This window comes from Ornithorhynchus anatinus, chromosome 3, assembly GCF_004115215.2.
Source record: "Ornithorhynchus anatinus isolate Pmale09 chromosome 3, mOrnAna1.pri.v4, whole genome shotgun sequence".
In the NCBI taxonomy this organism is placed as follows: domain Eukaryota; kingdom Metazoa; phylum Chordata; class Mammalia; order Monotremata; family Ornithorhynchidae; genus Ornithorhynchus; species Ornithorhynchus anatinus.
In genome coordinates, this window is record NC_041730.1 from 125167518 (window position 1) to 125190895 (window position 23378).

Here is a 23378-nt window from a genome sequence, read left to right on the forward strand (position 1 = left end):
TCTGCACACAGTAATTGCTCAATAAATACAATTAACTGATTGACCTGCTGTCTGGGTGGGAGGGGGAGCCATCATCATCATCATCATCTCTGTCATGATCATCATGGCGTAGTAGATGGAACACTGGCCTGGGAGTCAGAAGGTCGTGAGCTCTAATCCCAGCTCGGCCACTTGTCTGCTATGTGACCTTGGGCAAGTCACTTTACTTCTCTGGGCCTCAGTTACTTCATTTGTACAATGTGGGTCGAGACTGTGAGCCCTATGTGGGATAGAGACTGTGTCCAACCTAATTAGCTTGTTATCTACCCCAGCGCTTAGAACAGTGTTTGATGCGTAATAAGTGCTTAGCAAATACCATCATCGTTATTATTATTGTTACTATTCAAGCTAATCAGGTTGGACACAGACCTTGTTCCACCTGGGGTTTATAGTCTTAATCCCCATTTTACAAATGAGGGAACTGAGGCACAGAGAAGTGAAATGACTTGCCCAAGTTCGCACAGCAGACGAGTGGCAGAGGCGGGATTAGAACCCAGGTTCTTCTGACTCCCCGGGCCAGTGCTTTATCCGTTAAGCCATGCGGTTTCTCTGCTTTATTTTATTGAACGCTTACAGGGTGCAGAACTAAACCCTTGGGAGAGTCCAGTAGAGTTGGCAGGCCATCTTGCTCTGATCCCCTTTCCCTTCTTCCATCTTGGGACCCCATCACCACTTGGGTGGAGTCCTTTGGGGGAGCAGTATTTGGGGACTTGGAGAGGGTGGGGAAAAGGGCAGAGGTCAGAGAAGCCAGATGGTATAAGGGTATAAGAAGTAGTAATCTTAGAAGTCCCCTCTCAGGGTGGCACCTGGAGAGTTTCCAGTACTCTACCAGTCACGACGACGGGAGGGAGAGTGAAGCAGAGGCCTGTCCATTCCAATCCTAGCTTGGGAATTGGCTACCGAGTGGAAGGCAATCAGCTAAAAGTCAAAACTCACCTGTTCTGGGTAGCAGTGGCGTGGGAGAGAGTTGAGGGCGGAGACTCAAGTTTATTGCGCGGAAGGAGACAACAGTAAACCGCTTCCAGATTTTTACCAAGAAAACTCTATGGATCCACTACCAGAACGACTGCAGATGGAAGTTGGGCATTCTCGGAGAGATGTGTCTATGGCCTCAATATGGGTCAGACACGACTCAACAGTATAAGATGACGACGAATAGTAGTAATAGTCTTATTTATTTTAAGTGCACAGAGAATGAAACAAGAGCTGGGAAAGAATTCCCCAGTGAGAATTAGACTCAATCTCTAACCTTTGTGGAGAAGGGTCCAGCGACAGACATATAAGGAGAGAGGAAACAAAACAGACGACGTAGAGACGTGAACGGTCACTCCAAATAAAAGTCCAAATCAGTAGCATCCAGTGGCTCGAGGAGAACATTTTCTTGCTTTCTAGCTTGCATTCACCTGCGTGTTTTTTCGCTTTCAGCTATTTGGACGGAAATCAGTTCACATTAGTCCCAGGACAGCTCTCCACCTTCAAATACCTGCAACTGGTGTGAGTATCCCTGGGTTCTCCATCCCTGCTTCCCAGGCCATCCCCACACCACCCCTTCTTCTTTCCTTCCTCCCTCCCCTCCCCACACTTTCCTAGAATATTTGGATCACCCCGATCCAGATGAGGGCAAAAGAAGAGTCTGAATGGCTTAGTGTTGCAATGCAGGGTCAGTCAATCATATTTATTGAGTGCTTACTGTGTGCAGAGCACTGTACTAAGCACTTGGGAGAGTACATATAATAATAAAACAAACACGTTCCCTGCCCACAGTGAGCTTACAGTCTAGAGGGGAGGCAGACATTTATATAAATGAATGAATTACTGTCCCTACCATGCCATGCTTGGGGTCTGCCAGTTGCCGTTAGGGGTACAGATGTGTCTAATAATAATAATAATAATAATAACAATAATGGTATTTGTTAAGCACTTACTGTGTGCTGGCACTGTTCTAAATGGTGGGGTGGATACAAGGTAATCAGGTTGTCCCTCATCGGGCTCACAGTCTTCATCCCCATTTTACAGATGAGGGAACTGAGGCACAGAGAAGTTAAGTGACTTGCCTAAAGTTACACAGCAGACAAGTGGTGGAGCTGGGATTAGAACCCAGGTCTTTCCGACTCCCAGGCCCGTGCTCTATCTACTAGATCACGCTGGGGGCAGTAGTCTAGGAGAGATGCAGTGGGGGAACTGGTCCATGTTGTGGAGCAGCATGGTGCAGTGGATAGAACCTGGGCCTGGGAGTCAGAGATCATGAGTTCTAATCCCAGCTCTGCCCATTTGTCTGCTGTGTGACCTTGGGCAAGTCACTTCACTTCACTGAGCCTCAGTTACCTCATCTGTAAAATGGGGATTGAGACTTTGAGCCTCACATGGGACAGGAACTCCGTCCCACCCGATTTGCTTGTCTCCTCCCCAGGGCTTAGTACAGTGCCTGGAACATAGTAAGCATTTAACAAATACCACAGTTATTGTTATTATCATTGGAGGAATCATCCCCCTTCTCCCGCTCCTGGCTCCTCCCCAAATCCCTCCCGGGAGGATGGAGAAATACAGTGGCCCATGGAGTGAGGTTGGGCCAGGCATATTCTAGCACTAATCCCTGAGGCTGGAGGGAAGGAGAACGTGGTCACTGAGTTGGCCGAGGGCCAGTATGCTGGGCTGACCACCACTCAGAGGCAGGAAGGCGGGAGGTGAAAGAAAAATGAGCGGTGGAGATGGAGCCAAACCTCCCACGATGAGTTCTGAAGGCCCAAGAGCAGGGTAGCATACATAGGAAGTAGGAGGAACTCAACAAATAGAAGTTGGAGCATTACTTGGTCCATGCTTAAGTGGAGTTGAAGAAAGGCAATCAATCTGTGGTATTTATTGGCACTTACTGTGTGCAGAGCATTGTATTTGGAAAGTACAGTACATCAGAGTTGGTAGATGCTAGGCCTGCCCACAAGGAGCATGATGTTCTGGGTCAGAAGGTCATGGGTTCTAATTGACTGTGATATTGGTTAAGCACATTCCATGTGCCAGGGACTGTACTAAGTGCTGGGGTGGATATAAGCAAATTGGACTGGACACAGTCCCTTTCCTGCATGGGCTCACAGGCTTCATCCCCATTTTACAGATGAGGTTACTGAGGCTAGAGAAGTCAAGTGACTTGCCCAAGGTCACACAGCAGACGGGTGGCAAAGCTGGGACTAGATCCCTTGACTTTCTCACTCCGAGGTCAGAGCCCTCTCCACTGTGCTATGCTGCTTCCCGAGATCAGAGATCAGACTGGGATCTCTGGAGATTCTAGAAACCGGAGAGATTCTCATGTGTCCTGGTTGGGCTAGTTGAACTCCTGCCTGAGAGAAGGACAATAATAATAATAATGATAATGATGGTATTTGTTAAGCATTTACTATGTGCAGAGCACTGTTCTAAGCGCTGGGGTAGATACAAGGTAATCAGGTCGTCCCACATGAGGCTCACAGTTAATCCCCATTTTACAGATGAGGTAACTGAGGCACAGAGAAGTTAAGTGAATTGCCCACAGTCACACAGCTGACAAGTAGCAGAGCCAGGAGTCAAACTCATGACCGGCACTGTACTAAGTGCTGGAGTGGATACAAGTTGGACACAGTGCCTGTCCCATGTAGGGCTCACAGTCTCAATCCCCATTTTTTTTTCTACAGATGAAGTAGGCCCAGAAAAGTTAAGTGACTTGCCCAAGGTCACACAGCAGACTAGTGGTGGAATAGGGATTAGAACCCATGACCTTCTGACTCCCAGGCCCGTGCTCTATCTAGTATGTCATGCTGCTTCTCGGCAGCATGGGTCAGGAGAATACCAAAACTAATTTCCAGCCCACACACTCTTAGACCAACATAATCAATTAAGTGAGTGCTTACTGTAGGCAGAGCACTGTACTAAGCGCTTGGGAGAGTACAGTGTAACAGAGTTGGTAGGCACATTCCCTGCCTACAAAAGTCTAATCTCGGCTCTGCCACTTGTCTGCTGTGTGACTTCACTTCTTTGTGCCTCAGTTACTCATCTGTAAAAGGGGGATTAAGGCTGTGAGGCCCATGTGGAATATGGACCGGTGCCAACCTGATTTGCTTGTACCCCCGCACTTAGTACAGTCCCTGACACATAGTAAGCGTTTAGCAAATACTATTTTTAAAGAAGGGAGCTTTTCATTCATTCATTCGGTAGCATTTATTGAGCGCTTACTATGTGCAGAGCACTGTACTAAGCGCTTGGAATGTACAAATCGGTAACAGATAGAAACAGTCCCTGCCCTTTGACGGGTTTACAGTCTACTCGCGCTTACAGTCTAGCTTACAGACTAGAGGGGGAGACAGACATTAAATTACATTATACATATGTACGTAAGTGCTGTGGGGTTGAGGGTGGGGTGAATTCAGGCATAAATTCATTCAATCATATTTATTAAGCGTTTACTGCGTGCCGGGCACTGTACTAAGCACTTGGGAAAGAACAATCTGATAATAAACAGTGACAATCCCTGCCCACAGTTAGTTCACAGTCTAGAGTGGGGAATAGTCTCCAAATGCAGAGGTGATGCAGAAGGGAGAAGGAGTAGGGGAAATGAGGGCTTAGCTTGTTCATACCCAGTATGAACAGAGACTGAAAGGGGCTATGGATCAGCCATAAGCACTCTTCATTCATTTCATTCATTCATTCATATTAATTGAGCACTTACTGTGTGCAGAGCACTGTACTAAGCACTTAGTACAATTCAGCAACAAAGAGAGATGGTCCCTGCCCAAATAGGGATGGTCCCTGGGCTTACAGTTTAGAAAGGGGAAGACAGACATCAAAACAAGTAAGCAGGCATCAGTATAAATAAATAGAATTATCGATACATACACAACAAGTAAACAGGCATCAATATAAATAGAGTTATAGAGGTGTACATACGGACACAAGTGCTGTGGGGAGGGGTGGTTGAGCAAAGGGAGCAAGTTGAGGCAAAGGGGAAGGGAGGGCGAGCTGAAGAAAAGGGGAGCTTAGTTTGGGAAGGCCTCTTGGAGGAGGTGAGCCTTCAATAGGGCTTTGAAGGGGAGAAGAGTGATTGTTTGGCCAATGCGAGGAGGGAGGGCGTTCCAGGCCAGAGGTAGGATGTGGGCCAGGGGTCATCGGCGGGACAGGAGAGAAGGAGGCCCAGTGAGGAGGTTAGCGGCACCAGAGGGGCAGAGTGTGCTGGGCTGGGATGAAGAAGGAGAAAAGGGAGGTGAGGTAAGAAAGGGCAAGGTGATGGAGAGCTTTGAAGCCAATAGTGAGGAGTCATGTGTCCAGTCCCCTGAGTGCCAGGGGCCAGTATTATTTATCCGGTATTATATTCTTCCCTAGCACTTTCTAAGTACCTTGTACACAGTGAGCGCTCAGTGAAGGAATGAATGTGAGCCCTACGTGGGACAGGGAATATGTCCGACCTGATTATCTTGATAATACCCCTGTTTATCTTCTATCTAGAGAAGCAGCATGGCCTAGTGGCAAGAGTGTGGGCTTGGGAGTCAGCGGATGTGAGTTCTAATCCCGGCTCTGCCACTTGCCTCCTGTGCGACCTGAGACGTCACTTCACTTCTCTGTGACTCAGTTACTTCATTTGTAAAATGGGGATTAAGACCGTGAGCCCCATGTGGGACAACCGAATTACCTTATATCTGCCCCAGCCCTTAGAACAGTGGTTGACACATAGTAAGTGCCTAATAAATTCTGTTATTATTACTATCTGAGTGCTTAGAAGAGTGTTTGACACATAGTAAGTGCTTCACAAATGCCACAATTATTATTATTATTATCATTACTGTCATTAGTCTTTTTTTTTAAATGGTATTTGTGAAGCGCTTACTACTGTCGTTGCTGTTGTGGCGAAAGCCCATCTCTGGGTTTGCTATGGTCAGGGAAGGGTCCCAGCAGCCACCCAGACTTTTGATTGATTGGAGCCTCTGGAGCCATCCAGACTCCCCTCTTCCCTAAGGAATTTTTATTGCTCCTTTGTGTACACACAGCAGGCGGATTACCCTGGATTGCCAAGAGATTCATCACGGTCCTTTGTTGTGTTTAACCAAAGGGTTCAGTTTATTGTTGCTTGCCAGGGTGGAGGGGATGAGGGGGAGGGGGAGTTTGCCTGCTTTTCCTCATCCTTCTCTCCTCTCACCTTCCCCTCCTTTGTCTTTTACTCACCTTCTGGACCTTCCCTCTGTCCTGTTTTCTCTCCTCTTTAGACTGGGAGCCCTATAAGGGGCAGGAACTGTCTCCAGTCTGGTTATTTTCTATTTATCCCAGTGCTTATTACTTTGCTTGGCAGGTAGTCACTGCTTAAGAAATGCTACAATTATCATCATCCTTCTTAACCCTCCTTTTTACAGTATTTGTTAAGTGTTTATTCTGTGTCAAACACAGTTCTAAGTGCTGGGGTAGATACAAGTTAATTAGGTCAGACACAGTCTCTGTCCATTCATTCAGTTGTATTTATTGAGCGCTTACCTTGTGTACAACACTGTAGTAAGTGCTGGGGAAAGTACAATACAAGAATAAACAGTGATATTCCCTGCCCACAATGAGCTTACAGTCTAGAGGGGAGGGAGAAAGACATCATTACAAATAAATAAATTGCAGATATGTACATAAATGCTATAGGGCTGCGAGGGGGGAAAGACAAAGGGGGAAAGGGTGATGCAGAAGGGAGTAGGAGATGAGGAAAAGTGGGGCTTAGTCTGGGAAGGCCTTTTGGAGGAGATTTGCCTTTGAAGACTTTGAAGCAGGGGAGAGTAATTGTCTGTATGATTTGAGAGGGAGGGTGTCCCAAGCCAGAAGTAGGATGTGGGCCAGGGGTCAGTGGGTGAGACAAGCAAGATGGAGGCACAGTGAGAAGGTTAGCACTACGGGAGCAAAGCGGATGGGCTGGGTTGTAGAAGGAGAGAAGGAAGGTGAGGTAGGAAGGGGCAAGGCGATGGACTGCTTTAAAGCCAAGGGTGAAGAGTTTTTGTTTGATGCAGAGGTGGATGGGCAGCCACTGGAGTGGGATGACATGTCCTGAACATTTTTGTAGAAAAATGATCCGGGCAGCAGAGTGAGGTATGGACTGGAGAGGGGAGGAGGAGGATGCAGTAATCCAGGCAGGACAGGATGAGTGATTGTATTAACATGGTAGCAGTTTGAATGGGGAGGAAAGGGCAGATTTTAGCTATGTTGTGAAGGTGGGATTGACAGGATTTAGTGATGGATTGAATATGTGGGTTGAATGACAGAGAGGAGTCATGGATAACATGAAGGTTACGGGCTTGTGAGAAAGGAAGAATGGTGTTGCTATCTTCAGTGATGGGAAAGTCAGGGGAAAGATCATGTAACTTAGGCACAGAGAAGCTAAGTAAATTGCCTAAGGTCCTACAGTAGGCAAGTGTCAGAGCCAGAATTAGAACCCAGGACATCCTCTCTTTGAGATCCACCCTGCTGGTTATGGATTACTGGACATTTTAACTTTTTCCTCCACATCTCTGACTTTTCCCCGTTAGTCACCAAGGAATTGAGCCAAACACTTCTTGAACCTACAGTGTTGGGTCTGCACAGCTTCCTGTGGTAATGAGCTCCATATGTTCACCATCCGCTGTGTGAAAAATGCTTTCCTTTTGTTTGTTTCGAACTTCTCCTCTTCAGACGTCAATAGGGCCCGTGCCGCCTCATTCTGCTGTCCTGCTGATGTGGGATTTGGTGTCCGACCATTTTGCGTCTTCCCGCTTCATGGTTTGGTCCACTTCAATCATATCTCCGGTCAGCCTTTCAGCTTTTCACACTGGAGTTTCCAGTCTGTCTTCCTCCGTCCCCCACAGTTGGAGGGGGCCCACCCTTGAGAACCAAAACCAATTTTGATAAATCAGTTGAGGTCTGGATGAATTTACCTCAGTGCTAATTAGTTTGGGTAATTGGCTTCCTCATGTCCTGTATAGACTTGACTGACTCATCATTTCAAAGGCCTGCCCTTTCCTCTCCATCCCTTTAGCCACAGGACTGTGAGTAAAGACTGTGAGCCCCATGTGGGCCAACCTGGTTACCGTGTATCTTAGAACAGTGCTTTGCACATAGTAAGTGCTTAACAAATGCCATCATTATTATTATTATTATTACCCCAGTGCCTAGAACAGTGCTTGATGCATAGTAAGCACTTAAAAAATACTATTATTATTATTATTATTCTCTGGGCTTCAGTTACCTCATCTGTAAAATGGAGATTAAGACTGTGAAGCCTATGTAGCACAGGGACTCTGTCCAACTGGTTAGCTTGTATCTACCTTAGCACTTAGTAAGGGTGCGTAGCACATAGTAAGAGCTTAACAAATGCCATTTAAAAAAAGACTTCTTGAGAATCACCCTGCCTAGTGGAAAGAGGAAAGGACTGTGAGTAAGGAGGGCAGGGTTCTAGTCCTGGCTCTGCCACTTGCCTGCTTTGTGACCTCAGTGCCTCAGTTTCCTCATCTGTAAAATGGGGATTCAATACCTGCTCTCCCTCCCCCTTAGCATGTGAGCCCCTTGTGGGACAAGGACTGTGTTTGGATTATATTGTACTATATCTACACTAGAGCTTAGCACAGTGCTTGGCGTATAGTAAGCACATATTAACAAATACCCTAATTCTTATTATAAAATTCTAAAGGGAGGAGAAACAGGAGAGAAGAGAGAGGTGGATGTCAACAGCAGAGGTATGACTATTTTAGGGCATTAAAAAAGAGTTAGAAAGGGACAGAGAGGTTGGAGGAAGAAAGGTAGAAATGCCAAGCAGTGGTGGATATTTTTCTTTCTTTGATAAATGATGCTTTTGGTTTCCAGGGTGTTGAGTAACAACCAGATCAGCTCTTAAAGCAGTTCCCTCCCTCCCTCCCTCCCTCCCTCCCTCCCTCCCTCCCTTCCTTCCTTCTTTCCTTCCTTCCATTTATTGAGTGCTTACTATGTGCAGAGCACTGTACTAAGCACTTGAAATGTACAATTTGGCAACAGATAGAGACAACCCCTGCCCAATAACAGACTCACAGTCTAAATAGGGGAGACAGATAGCAAAGCTAAACGGAACAAAACAAAACAGGTACCCCAACATGAACCACCTTAACAAATACTCCAATTTTTATTATGAAATACTAAAGGGAGCAGAAGCAGGAGAGAAGAAAGAGATGGATGACAACAGGAGGGAGTGAATATTTCAGGACATTAAGAAAGAGCTACAAAGGGATAGAGAGGTTGGGGAATAAAGGTAGAAATGCCAAGCAGAAATGGATATGCTGGTTTTCTTTCTTTGATAAATGGTGCTTTTGTTTTCCAGGGACTTGAGTAACAACAAGATCAGTTCTTTAAGCAATTCTTCCTTCACCAACATGAGCCAGCTCACCACCCTGTAAGTATCTGTATGGAAGGCTGAGTGGGAGGGTTCATGACAAGCTCGGAAATCATGTTGTATTTTTCTCTCAATCCATCCATCAATCAGTCAGTCAATGGTATTTATTGATTCATTCAATTTATTCATTCAGTCAGTCGTATTTATCGAGCACTTACAGTGTGCAGACCTTTGTACTAAGCACTTGGGAAAGTACCATGCAAGAATAATCGGTGACATTTCCTGCCTATAACAAGCTTACAGTCTAGTGTGCTTACTATGTGTAAGCACTTACTGCACTAAGTGCTGTAACAATATAACAGAGTTGGTAGATGCATTCCGTGCATTCACAACAAGCGTACAGTCTAGAAGGGTCTACATTCTCCCAAAAGTTTAGTACAGTGCTTTGCTCACAGTGTTTATTAATTAAGATGGATTGATTAAAAATTCATTTTAATCCCAAAGTTTTTAATCCCCCAAAATGTTTTGGTAAGCCACAGTGTTGTTCTCCTCCTGTCTCCCTTCCACCCTGACCGCACCTTAAACACAAAGACATCCATCCAGTTCCTCAGACTCACACCCCGCTCCCCACTTCTCTCCTGACCGCCACGGGACTGAAGTGTGAAGTTCGTAGCCTGAATTTAGTGTCTAAGGTGGGTTTGCCAAGCTATTCACGATGGAGGAAACAACGTGGCCTAGTGGAAAGAGCACAGGCTTAGGAGTCAGAGGGACCTGGCTCTGCCACTCGTCTGTGGTGTGACTTTGGGCAAGTCACTTCACTTCTCTGGGCCTCAGTTACCTCATCTGTCAAATGGGGATGAAGACCATGAGCCCCATGTGGAACATGGACTGTGTGCAACCTGATTAACTTGTATCTACCCCACTGCCTGGCACAGAGTAATTGCTTAACAAATACCATAAAAAGAAAAAAAAAATTGGTTCTCCCTGCCCCTTAGACTGTGAGTCCCCTGTGGGTCAGGGATTATGTCTGATCTGATTGCACCATACTTACCCCAGCGCTAAGTACAGTGCTTGGCACATAGAGCTCAACAAGTATCACAATTATTATTAGTATTATTATTATCCACCACTTTGACTTCCTACATTTTTTCATTTCGAAGGGTCTTTGTGGCCTTCTGTGTACTGTCGGTTGGTCCAGGGTTACATCAGCCTAAATGTCTCATGTAGCCGAGGACATTTATTGAACGGCGAATGTTCAATAGTTGTTTTAAGAGCCAAAGTCATTTCGATTCTCCTCGATAAACGCAGCGTTGACCAAAATGAACACAGTTTGCTCAGGATGGTCAACCTGCAACAGTGAAAATGTGTCGCCCTCCAACAGAACGAATAGTGGAGGTAGCACGAAGGTCCAGGGAAAGAAACAAAAGCTCGGAACATCCCGAGAAATAAACAGGGATGACCCAACAAGCCAGTGGCTGGACTGGGTTCTTTCCCCCTGCTTGTAGCAGGGTCCAGAAACCAGCCCCACTGTGGCCCGGGTGACCGTCTAAACAGACCATGGGGCAGCGGGCTCTCAGAGATGCCTGTGATCCCACGGTGGAGCCAGCAAATGCCGATCTCTTTGGAGGGCCGGCACCCCCATCTTTTTATTTTTTAATGGTATTTGTTAAGCGTGGATTATGTGCCACGTATTGTACTAAGCACTGTGGTGGGTACAAGATAAACAGGTTGGACACAGTCCCCATCCCACATGGGGCTCACAGGCTGAATCCCCTTTTTGCAGATGAAGAAATGGAGGCACGGCGAAATGAGGTGACTTGCTCAAGGTCACAGGGCAGACAAGAGGTGGAACTGGGATTAGAACCCAGGTCCTTCTAACTCCTAGGTTCGTGCTCTAACCGTGAGGCCAAACTGCTTCCTAAAGCCCCCTGCGGCTGCAGTTAGACACTCCCTTTGTCCCTTTATTTCTGACATCTCCTGTGCCTCATCTTCCCTGTTTCCCTGGAAACTCCTGTAGAGCGGGATACACATCCCCAAGCGTTCAGTACAGTGCTCGGTGCACAGTAGCTGCTCACTCAATACTGTCCTTGCTAACACCTCCAGTGGTATCAAGTGAGCACCTACAACATGCAAGCTTTGTGTGTTAGGCTATTTATTAAGTGCTTCCTCTGGGCCAAGCACTGTGCTAGGTCCTGGGGTTGATTCATATATAACCGCAGAAGCAGCATGGCCTGTTGGAAGTCAGAGGAACTGGGTTCTAATCTCGGCTCTCCCAATTGCTTACCGTGCAACCTTGGGCAAGTCACTTTAACTTCTCTGTGTCTCAGTTCCCTTAACTGTAAAATGGGTATTCAATATCTGTTGATGATGATGATGATGGTATTTGTTAAGCGCTTACTACGTGCCGAGGACCGTTCTAAGCGCTGGGACAGATACAAGGTAATCAGGCTGTGCCATGTGGGGCTCACAGTCTTAATCCCCATTTTCCATATGAGGTAACTGAAGCACAGAGAAGTACAGTGACTTGCCAAAGTCACACAGCCGACAAGTGGCGGAACTGGGATTAGAACCCACGATCTCTGACTCCCAGGCCTGTGCTCTTTCCCCCAAGCCACGCTGTTCTCCCTCCTACTTAGACATGAGTCCTGTGTGGGATAGGGACCGTGTCCAACCTAATTAATTTGAACCTACCCCAGTGCATAGAACAGTGTTTGACACATAGTAAACGCTTAACAAATACCATTAAAAAAAACACAGCCCCTATACTCAAAGAGCTCAGCATCTATGGGGGTGATGATAGGAGAAGCAGCATGGCTCAGTGGAAAGAGCACGGGCTTTGGAGTCAGAGGTCATGGATTCAAATTCCGCCTCCGCTCCTTGTCAGCTGTGCGACTTTGGGCAAGTCACTTAACTTCTCTGGGCCTCGGTTCCCTCATTTGTAAAATGGGGATTAAGACTGTGAGCCCCACGTGGGACAACCTGATCACCTTGTATCCTCCCCAGTGCTTAGAACAGTGCTTTGCACATAGTAAGCACTTAACAAATACCAACATTATTATTATTACAGTAGACGATCCCTGCCTTCAAGAAGCTTATATTCAATCAATCAATAGTATTTATTGAGTGCTTACTATGATCAGAAGAACACTGTAGAGAAGCAGTGTGGCATAGTGGATAGAGCTAGGGCCTGGGAGTCAGAAGGTCATGAGTTCTAATGCCGACTCTACCACTTGTAATAATGTTGGTATTTAATAATGTTGGTATTTGTTAAGCGCTTACTATGTGCCGAGCACTGTTCTAAGCGCTGGGGTAGACATAGGGGTAGACATAGGGGAATCAGGTTGTCCCACGTGGGGCTCACAGTCTTAATCCCCATTTTACAGATGAGGGAACTGAGGCACAGAGAAGTTAAGTGACTTGCCCACAGTCACACAGCCGACAAGTAGCAGAGCTGGGATTCGAACTCATGAGCCCTGACTCCAAAGCCCGTGCTCTTTCCACTGAGCCACGCTGCTTCTCTTGTCTGCTATGTGACCTTGGACAAGTCACTTGCCTTCTCTGTGACACCGTTACCTCATCTGGAAAATGGGGATTGAGACTGTGAGCCCCACATGGGACAGGGACTGTGTCCAACCCGATTTGCTTGTAGTCACCCCAGCGCTCAGCACGGTGCCTGGCACATGGTAAGCGCTTAAATGCCATAAGTATTATTGTTACTAAGCGCTTGGGAGAGTACAATGCAACAGAATTAGCAGACATGTTCTCTATCCATAACAAGCTCACAGTCCAGGGGAAAGCCCCCCCAGCTCCGGGGAGGAGAGAGGGACCGAAGGATGGGGTGGGGGCTTGCAAGGACATAACCGAGTGTGGCTTCTTTCTTCTCAGGATCCTCAGCTACAATTCCCTGCAGTGCATCCCTCCCCTGGCCTTTGAGGGGCTCCGCTCCCTCCGCCTTCTGTAAGTCCACTTCCACCCGCTCCCCCCCACCCCCGCCAGCCTCAACCTCCCCGCCTGCCTCCTCAGGAAAAGATCCCTGTTGGCCCAACTAGAAAGATTCCCCGCCCCTACCCTGAATCCTCCTCTGTTGCCTGCGCCTTGACTCGACATCTGGAAGGGCCCTCGGCCACCGAGGCCAGCTGGTTGGTAGCCGTCACGAGAGGCGCGGCTCGAAGGAAGCCCACGTTTCAGGCTCCTTGTTGAACCAGTCATCCGCGGTCTTCGATACCGAGGCTTTTTCGGGGTGTGCCGGGGGCGGGTGCTGCCGTACCTCCACTTCTCCAGGCTTGTGGGATCGATGGTCCGCTCTGTCTCTCCGTCTCCCCAGGTCCCTCCACGGCAACGATATCTCCACTCTTCCCGAGGGCATCTTCACCGACGTCACCTCTCTCTCCCACCTGTGAGTACCTTCCCCGGACCTGCTTGTTGCGGGCAGGGAATGCGTCTGTTATATTATATTTACTCTGCCAAACACCTAGTACAGTGCTCTGCACACAGTAAGCACTCAGTGACTGACTGACCAGACTGTCCTTGCTCTCCAGCCCCTCAGTTTTGCAGCACAGTTTACAGCTCAGGCAAGAATCTTGAGGTGTGTCTGTAAATAGGTAAGCAGGAGTGGAAAGAGCCCGGGGCTGGGAGTCAGAAGATCTGGGTTCCAATCCCGGGCTCTGACACTTGTGAGCTGCGTAACTTTGGGCAGGTCACTTCACTGTTTTTGTTTCCTTCTCAGTAAAATGAGGCAGTTCTCCCTCCTACTTAATAATAATGATGGTATTTGTTAAGCGCTTACTATGTGCCGAGCACTGTTCTAAGCACTGGGGTAGATACAAGGTAATCAGGTTGTTCATTCATTCATTCATTCATTCATTGAATAGTATTTATTGAGCGCTTACTATGTGCAGAGCACTGTACTAAGCGCTTGGAATGAACAAGACGGCAACAGATAGAGACAGTCCCTGCCCTCTGACGGGCTTACAGTCTAATCGGGGGAGACGGACGGACGAGAACAATGGCACTAAACAGCGTCGAGGGGAAGAACATCTCATAGAAACAATGGCAACTAAATAGAATCGAGGCGATGTACAATTCATTAACAAAATAAATAGGGTAACGAAAATATATACAGTTGAGCGGACGAGTACAGTGCTGTGGGGATGGGAAGGGAGAGGAGGAGGAGCAGAGGGAAAGGGGGTAAAGAGGGTTAAGCTGCGGAGAGGTGAAGGGGGGTGGTAGAGGGAGTAGAGGGAGAAGAGGAGCTCAGTCTGGGAAGGCCTCTTGGAGGAGGTGAGTTTTAAGTAGGGTTTTGAAGAGGGGAAGGGAATCAGTTTGGCGGAGGTGAGGAGGGAGGGCGTTCCAGGACCGCGGGAGGACGTGGCCCGGGGGTCGATGGCGGGATAGGCGAGACCGAGGGACGGTGAGGAGGTGGGCGGCAGAGGAGCGGAGTGTGCGGGGTGGGCGGTAGAAAGAGGGAAGGGAGGAGAGGTAGGAAGGGGCAAGGTGATGGAGAGCCTCGAAGCCTAGAGTGAGGAGTTTTTGTTTGGAGCGGAGGTTGATAGGCAACCACTGGAGTTGTTTAAGAAGGGGAGTGACATGCCCAGATCGTTTCTGCGGGAAGATGAGCCGGGCAGCGGAGTGAAGAATAGACCGGAGCGGGGCGAGAGAGGAGGAAGGGAGGTCAGAGAGAAGGCTGACACAGTAGTCTCGCCGGGATATTACAAGAGCCCGTAGCAGTAAGGTAGCCGTTTGGGTGGAGAGGAAAGGGCGGATCTTGGCGATATCGTAAAGGTGAGACCGGCAGGTCTCGGTAACGGATAGGATGTGTGGGGTGAACCAGAGAGACGAGTCAAGGATGACACCGAGATCGCGGGCCCGAGAGACGGGAAGGACGGTCGTGCCATCCACGGTGATAGGGAAGTCTGGGAGAGGACCGGGTTTGGGAAGGAAGATGAGGAGCTCAGTCTCGCTCATGTTGAGTTTTAGGTGGCGGGCCGACATCCAGGTGGAGACGTCCCGGAGGCGGGAGGAGATGCGAGCCTGAAGGGAGGGGGAGAGGACAGGGGCGGAGATGTAGATCTGCGTGTCATCTGCGTAGAGATGGTAGTCAAAGCCGTGAGAGCGAATGAGTTCACCGAGGGAGTGAGTGTAAATGGAGAACAGAAGAGGGCCTAGAACTGACCCTTGAGGAACTCCGACAGTTAAAGGATGGGAGGGGGAGGAGGCGCCGGCGAAGGAGACCGAGAATGACCGGCCAGAGAGGTAAGAGGAGAACCGGGAGAGGACGGAGTCCGTGAAGCCGAGGTGAGATAAGGTATGGAGGAGGAGGGGATGGTCGACAGTGTCAAAGGCAGCAGAGAGGTCAAGGAGGATCAGAATGGAGTAGGAGCCATTGGATTTGGCAAGAAGGAGGTCACGGGTGACCTTAGAGAGAGCAGTCTCGGTAGAGCGGAGGGGACGGAAGCCAGATCGGAGGGGGTCTAGGAGAGAATGGGAGTTAAGGAATTCTAAGCATCGATTGTAGACGACTCGTTCTAGGATTTTGGAAAGGAAGGGTAGTAGGGAGATAGGGCGATAACTGGAGGGGGAGGTGGGGTCGAGAGCGGGTTTTTTTAGGATGGGGGAGACGTGGGCATGTTTGAAGGCAGAGGGGAAGGAGCCATTGGAGACCGAGTGGTTAAAAATAGAAGTTAAGGAAGGGAGGAGGGCAGGGGCAATGGTTTTAAGAAGGTGAGAGGGAATGGGGTCCGAGGCGCAGGTGGAGGGGGTGGCACTTGCGAGGAGGGAGGAGATCTCCTGAGGATACTGCAGGGAAGGATGGGAAAGTAGGGGAGGGGGTCGGTGGGGGGGAGGGGAGAGGCGGAGGGGTGACTCTGGGGAGCTCAGACCTGATCGTGTTGATTTTCGTGAGGAAATAGGTGGCCAGATCATTGGGGGTGAGAGATGGGGGAGGGGGAGGAACAGGGGGCCTAAGGAGAGAGTTAAAGGTCCGGAACAATCGGCGGGGGTGACAGGCATGGGTGTCGATGAGGGAGGAGAAGAAGTTTTGCCTGGCGGAGGAGAGGGCAGAGTTAAGGCAGGAAAGGATAAATTTGAAGGTTGTCCCACGTGAGGCTCCCAGTCTCCCAGTCTCAATCCCCATTTTACAGATGAGGTAACTGAGGCACAGAGAAGTCAAGTGACTTGCCCACAGTCACACAGCTGACAATTGTCAGAGCTGGGATTAGAACCCACAACCTCTGACTTCCAAGCCCAGGCTCTTTCCACTAAACCACGCTGCTACTCAGACTGTGAGCCCCATGTGGGGCAGGGACTGTGTTTAACCTGATTATTTTGTACTTACCCTGGTGTTTAGTACAGTGTGTGCACAAAGTAAGCGCTGAATAGCTCGCCTAGTTGCTGCTCCTACACCATAGACTGCATCTGGCTTCCTAGTAGGTGTGGGGATTCGAAACAGAGGGGTGGGGAGGGCCTGATATTTCCTTCCCCTTGATTTCCTAGGGCCCAATCTCCCTTTCATACAGTTTTGTTTGTTTCTTTTCTTTTATGGTATTTATGGCTTACTATGTGTGGAGCAGTGTTGTAAAAACTGGGATAGATACCGAGCTTCTGGTTTCTAAGGAAACCAAAAGCTGAGAAATCTGTCTCTCCCCAGAACTGAAGTAAACATGGCCTAGTGGATAGAGCAAAGACCTGGGTTCTAATCCCAGCTCCCCCACTTGTCTGCTGCGTGACCTTGGACAAGTCACTTTACTTCTCTGTGCCTCGGTTACCTCTGTAAAATGGGGATTGACTGTAAGAAGTCTCACGCCGTGAGAAGCAGTGTGGCTCAGTGGAAAGAGCATGGGCTTGGGAGTCAGAGGTCATGGGTTTGAATCCCGACTCTGCCACATGTCAGCTGTGTGACTGTGGGCAAGTCACTTATCTTCTCTGTGCCTCAGTGACCTCATCTGTAAAATGCGGATTAACTGTGAGCCTCCTGTGGGTTAACCTGATTACTCTGTATCTCCCCCAGCACTTAGAACAGTGCTCTGCACACAGTAAGCGCTTAACAAGTACCAACATTATTATTATTAAGTCCCATGTGTGACATGGACTGTGTCAACTGATTACCCTGTATCTACCCCAGCACTTAGGAAACTGCCTGAAACATTTTAAGCGCTCAGCAAATACCATTTAAAAAAACACCTGACCTTGTTAAAGGGAGAGAAGTCCCAAGACCCAGCTTTTTGTTAAAAAATCAGCATCATCTCCAGGAATTACCGAGCCCCTGCTGTGTGCAGAGGACTGAACTGGACCCTTGTTGAGAACATGCAATTGACGTAAAGGCACTGTCCCTGACCTCAAAAAAGCTAGTGATGATGATGGTATTTGTTAAGCGCTTACTATGTGCCAAGCACTGTTTTAAATGCTGGGTCTGCGGCCTTTCCCCCCAATCCACTTCGTCGCTCCCCGGCCCCGCAGCTATCCGCAAACCCGTAGCAGAAGCAAGAGTGAGAACAAAAGCGAGTGGAGAGTGCACTGTTTTGGATTGCTGTCTTTAATATACTCTGTGACTAAGGACAATTTATATCCCAGCCTGGGAGTCAGTGGACTTGGCTTCTAGTGCTGCCTCTACCATGTACCTGCTGTGTGACCTTAGGCTAGTTACTTAACTTCTCTGAGTCTCAGTTTCCTCATCTGCAAAAGTGGGACTCAATACCTGTTTTCCCGCCACTTTAGACTATGAATCCCGGGGACTATGTCCTTTCTGATTTTCTTGTATCGACCCCAAAGCTTAGGACAGTGCTTGGCACATAATAAGCGCTTAACAAATGACACTGTTATTATTATTGCAGTTTCCTCACTAGTAGAATGCAGCAGCCATACCAAAGAATAGCTTAAGAGTGCATTTTGAGCGTGATACAAGACAGACTTAAATGCAGCATGCTGCCTCCATTCATAATATTTACAGCCTGTCGGTCCACATGAATGACTTTGAGAACTGCAATGTTTGGATTTCTTGGGTTGTGAATTTTACCCCTGCAGCCGTGTTGGAAGCGAACATAAAATCCAGGGAAGAGAAAGGAGCAGGAACCATGGGATGGTTCTGCCTGCAGCCTAGAGGTCATTAAAGTAGAGATGTGAGACTTAATCCCTGTGTGTCAAAAGCAAAATTGAGCATTCTCCTCGACCCTACTGTTTCCGCAAATTCAGACTGTCTGTGGAAGAACGGGGAGATTGGGCCAGTGGCCAGATCTAATTTATAAGAAACAAAGTGATAAATAATGATCAGTGGGACAATAAAGATCAATTCGGATGTAATTTTAGAGAGCCCTGCGCAAACCAGACTTCTCAATTAATTGCTTTTAAGCCAGCCTGACGGCCCTTATTGTGTGCAAGGATTTCCATTTTGTGATTCTCCAAGAGCCAGCATGGGATTGTCCAGATTGCCGTTATCTGTGCCGTGAAAACGAGCCCCAAAGAAATTAGATTGGGCCTGAGGTCAGTCAGGCAGCAGGGCTTGGTAGACTTTCAATCAATCAGTGATATATATTGAGTGCTTACTATGTGCAGAGCACCGCACTAAGTGCTTGGAAGAGAACCATCCAACAGAAGTAGCAGGCACGTTCCCTGTCCATAACGAGCTCACAGTCTAGAGACTAGAGCGGATCCAGACTCTGCCTCTCCCATCTTGTTCTCTCCAGTGCTTAGTACAGTGCTGAGCACATAGTACAGTGCTCAGCACAAAATAAGCACTTAACAAATGCCATTATTATTATTATGTTTGGTTTGCCTGGGAATCAATGGGCGAAGAAGGCTCTGCTGGCTGAAGCTGCTGAAGTTTTATGTTTGAGTGTGGAGGGGTAAGGTGAAGTGGTGTGGAGGGCTTCTTTTGTCTTTATATTCTCCTAAAGGCAGAGGGTTCAGACTAGTAAATATGAGAGAGGTCAGCAATGATAATACTAAGTGCTTACTTTGTGCCAAGCATTTTATTAAGCACTGAGGTAGATTCAATACCTTTTAACCTTTGATTTCGTGTGGAAGCCCCGTGTGGGACCTGATGATTTTGTATCTCACACAATGCTTAATATAGTGCTTGCTATGTGGTAAGAGCTTAACAAATACTACGATGATGACTATTATCATTAATATTAGATCAGACACAGTCCCTGTCCTAGATGGGGCTCACAGCCTTAGGGGAAGGGAGAACAGGTATTAAATTTCCAGAGGAAACTGACGCACCGAGAAATGAAGTGACTTGCCTAAGATCCCATAGCCATTAAGTGTCAGAGCCCGGGATTTGCACCCAGGTCCTCTGACTCCCAGACCTGAGCTCTTTCCATCAGATCACTCTGCAAAGCCAGTTTTGTCAGATAATTTTTATGGCTTAATGATTTTTGCAAACCATGTACAAACCTGGGTTAATTTTGACATTTGGTAGTCCAGCCCCAGCCGTTGAAACACGTCAAACTTTTCCCAAAGATCAGGCACCCGGTTCTCTGCCTCGGGAAGCGTGTGGAGGCTGCAGGAAGGTTTGGCCACTGTGCACATTTCTAACTAGCCAGGTGACTTCTGACCTCTGGCCCGGCCCCTTCTGGAAGCTCTCTGGAAACTTTGGAGACTTGGCACGGCTTCGTGGACAGGGAGTGCAGCCGATCGTGAATCCAGTCATGAACAAGGCTTTGGGTGAATTCATTCATTCATTCAATCGTATTTATTGAGCACTTACTATGTGCAGAGCACTGTACTAAGCGTTTGGAATGTACAATTCGATAGACCTTATAATGGCCTCAATCCTCTCCTTTGCTGCCACTGGAGAACCCTGACTAGGAAGGGCTGCTGGCTCCTTCTCTGTTGGCCTGAGGGCAGGGGGCCAACTGCTCTTTTGGAGCATGGAAGCAAACCTGGGAGGAACTGGGGGAGTGGGGGAGGGAGAAAGGAGGATGGAGGGGGGAGGGGGAAAGAAGGGGAGGAGAGGAAAGGGGAGAAGAGTAGTAGTAGTAGTATTTAGTATTTATTGAGCGCTTACTATGTGCAGAGCACTGTACTAAGCGGTTGGAATGTACAAATCGGTAACAGATAGAGACAGTCCCTGCCCTTTGACGGGCTTACACTCTAATCGGGGTGGGAGAGGAGAAAAGAGGGGGAAAGAAAGAGCGCCTTTAGAAGTAAGGATTTTGTCCTTTCTATTGCGCATGCTCAAGTAGTGTGAAGGGAAGCAGCGTGGCTCAGTGGAAAGAGCCTGGGCTTCGGAGCCAGAGGTCATGGGTTCGACTCTCAGCTCTGCCATTTGTCAGTTGTGTGACCGTGGGCAAGTCACTTCACTTCTCTGTGCCTCAGTTACCTCATCTGTAAAATGGGGATTAACTGTGAGCCTCACGTGGGACAACCTGATTACCCTGTATCTACCCCAGCGCTAATTTCTTTGGGCCTCATTTTCATGGCACAGCACATAATAATGTTGGTATTTGTTGGTATTTGTTAAGCGCTTACTATGTGCAGAGCACTGTTCTAAGTGCTGGGGTAGACACAGGGGAATCAGGTTGTCCCACGTAGGGCTCACAGTCTTAATCCCCATTTTACAGATGAGGGAACTGAGGCACAGAGAAGTTAAGTGACTTGCCCACAGTCACACAGCTGACAAGTGGCAGAGCTGGGATTCGAACTCATGAGCCCTGACTCCAAAGCCCGTGCTCTTTCCACTGCGCCACACTGCTTCTCATAGTAAGCGCTTAACAAATACCAACATTATTAAGTAGCGTGGCTTAGTGGATAGAGCACGGGCCTGGGAGTCAGAAGGACTTGGGTTCTTCTTGCCCCATATGTCTGTTGTGTGACCTATGACAAGCCGCTTTACTTCTCTGTGCCTCAGTTACCTCATCGATAAAATGGAGATAAGAGTTTGAGCCCCATTTAGGGCAAGGACTGTGTCCAACCCGATTAACTCGAATCTACCCCAGCTCTTACAACAGTGCATGGCACATAGTAGGTGCTTAACAAGTGTCATTATTATTATTATTAAGTGGCTATGTACAGTGCTTGCTCCATACATAGAAAGCTCCAAGGACAGCACCTTCCCCTCCCTGGTGTCCATCTCCTCCTCCTCCTGCATTGCTGCTTTGGCCACCACCAAACTCGGCTTCACCACACTGGGGGGATGGGACGGAAGCTCACCCCGGCCCAGGAGCCCGGGAGGACCAGCCAGCGGGCACCACTGAGGAGGTCGTTCAAGGCCCCGAAGGAACGTTTCATCTCCGGGCCACCGTCGCCGCCTGCTGTTGCCACTGCTGCCCAGTTGGCCAGTCGTGGGATGTGCCGGGGCCACGGCCCCTCGACCGCCGCTGATGGCAGTCGGTGTTGGGCTGGGAGGTGTGCGGGGGCCATACCGTCAGGTAGGCGGTCAATCATATTTCTTGAGCACTTCCTGTGTGCCAAGCACTGCATTAAGCACTTGGGAGAGCACAGTAGCAGTGTAACAGATACATTCCCTGCCTACTACGAGCTCACAGTCGTTAGATGGACCTGGCAGATCTCTGGCTGCTCGTCCTCGTGGACAGGTGCTGGCACTGGGGGTAAGAGGGGTGAGAGGACCTTCTGACCTGGCCCTCGGCTCAACTCTCCCTTCCGCTCTGGCCCCTCGGAGGGGCAGGCCAGCTACGGCTGCTGCTTTGCTGCCAGGGAGCTGAGCCCGTGGCGGTGTCGTCTGGCTCCCCACACCCCCTAAACAGGAGCATGGAGTCGAGTCTGGGGCCCTTGGGGAATGGACTGGAACTTCTTTTCTTGGAAGAAGACAGGAAACCCATCCCGCTGAAAGATGCATCCAGCAGCCTCTCTTCAAGAAAGAACCCAGAGCAGAGGGTGGTGTCCCATTGGCGGGCGTTATAGGTCTTCCCAAGCTGGGGCGGCAGGGAGCCGCACGTGAGGAGTGAAGGACTCTGGAAGATGGAGCACTTGGTTGGGTGGGGGTTTCACTATCTCCACAGAGCATGTGTTTAAATGCCATAGATTAATTAGCTATACTGAGAGAAGAACCCACTGGAGTGCAACTGGACTTATTACCTTCTGGGAAGAGGAAGCATGCCACAACCTTATGGGGGTCAGTTTTCAGGATGGGCAGCAACCGGCACCGGAGCTGGTCAGTTCCCTCCCTTCCCTGTCTGGAGACTCTTAAGTTGTGGTTGAGGGTCTTGCCAGCTCAATCAATTACCGACTTGCCTACTGGGCTCCGGGAACGAGAGGTCAGCCTGCTTCCCTGCTGGGATTGGACTGTTCCAGATCCCGGCTTATGAAACCCAGCTGCCATGTGGGAGCCAGGGGCTTTGGGTGATTTCCTCTGCAACCAGAACTCAGTTTGTAACCTTGCTACCTGGGAATTTGGGCTCTCCGGTCTCAGTTTCCCTTGCGGTTACCCTTTTTTTCCCCATTGCCATATCTCCCCTTTCTTTCTTCTCCCCAGTCTTCCTGGGTCGCAGTTCACTGTGGCTGTTCTGTGCCGTTTTCCCCTTTAACCTCTTGACCCTTCATCTCCTTTTTCTAAACTGATTACTGACCTGCTAATCCTGGCTGCTTACCTTCTTCCCAAAATGGGATTTTTTTCCATTTAATCTCATTTCCTCTTGGCTTAATGCATGTTTAACCTGAACCTGAATTTTGACACTGATCCCCTGTGAACTGGTACTTCTGCCTCTCAAAAAACTTCCGAAACGACCCCAGGAGGTGTAGTAGATTGCCCCTCGAGAAGCTCTAAAAGCCCTCCAGATGGTGCGATAGAATGGCCCTGGATGGGCTCCAGAAACCTCGAGAAGGTGCAGTGTTTATAGAATAATGATTCTCCATTAACCATTTGCCCTGGCCTCTTGCCCACAGTCTAGATTGGTGAGGCTCATCCCATGACCCCTGTCACTGGCCTTTTGTTATCCTGGCAGTGAAGTGTGGGTTCTAATCTGCCATATTGTGTCTGGATTTTCTCTTGACTTCTCTGTAAACTGGTGGGGTTTTGGCCGCAATCTAAAGAGATAAGGGAGGGGAATGAGTCCACTCCACATGG

The 23378-nt window shown here is 48.6% G+C and overlaps 1 protein-coding gene across 1 annotated transcript in view; it reads left to right on the plus strand.

Moving 5' to 3' along the window:
• Positions 1-23378, plus strand: part of SLIT1 (slit guidance ligand 1) — a 232469-nt gene that overhangs the window by 178481 nt on the left and 30610 nt on the right. The window contains exons 22-25 of the mRNA XM_029060451.2: positions 1465-1533; positions 9347-9418; positions 13244-13315; positions 13683-13754. Of these exons, the coding sequence (XP_028916284.1) occupies positions 1465-1533; positions 9347-9418; positions 13244-13315; positions 13683-13754 (285 nt within the window). The remainder of the gene's footprint in view (positions 1-1464; positions 1534-9346; positions 9419-13243; positions 13316-13682; positions 13755-23378) is intronic.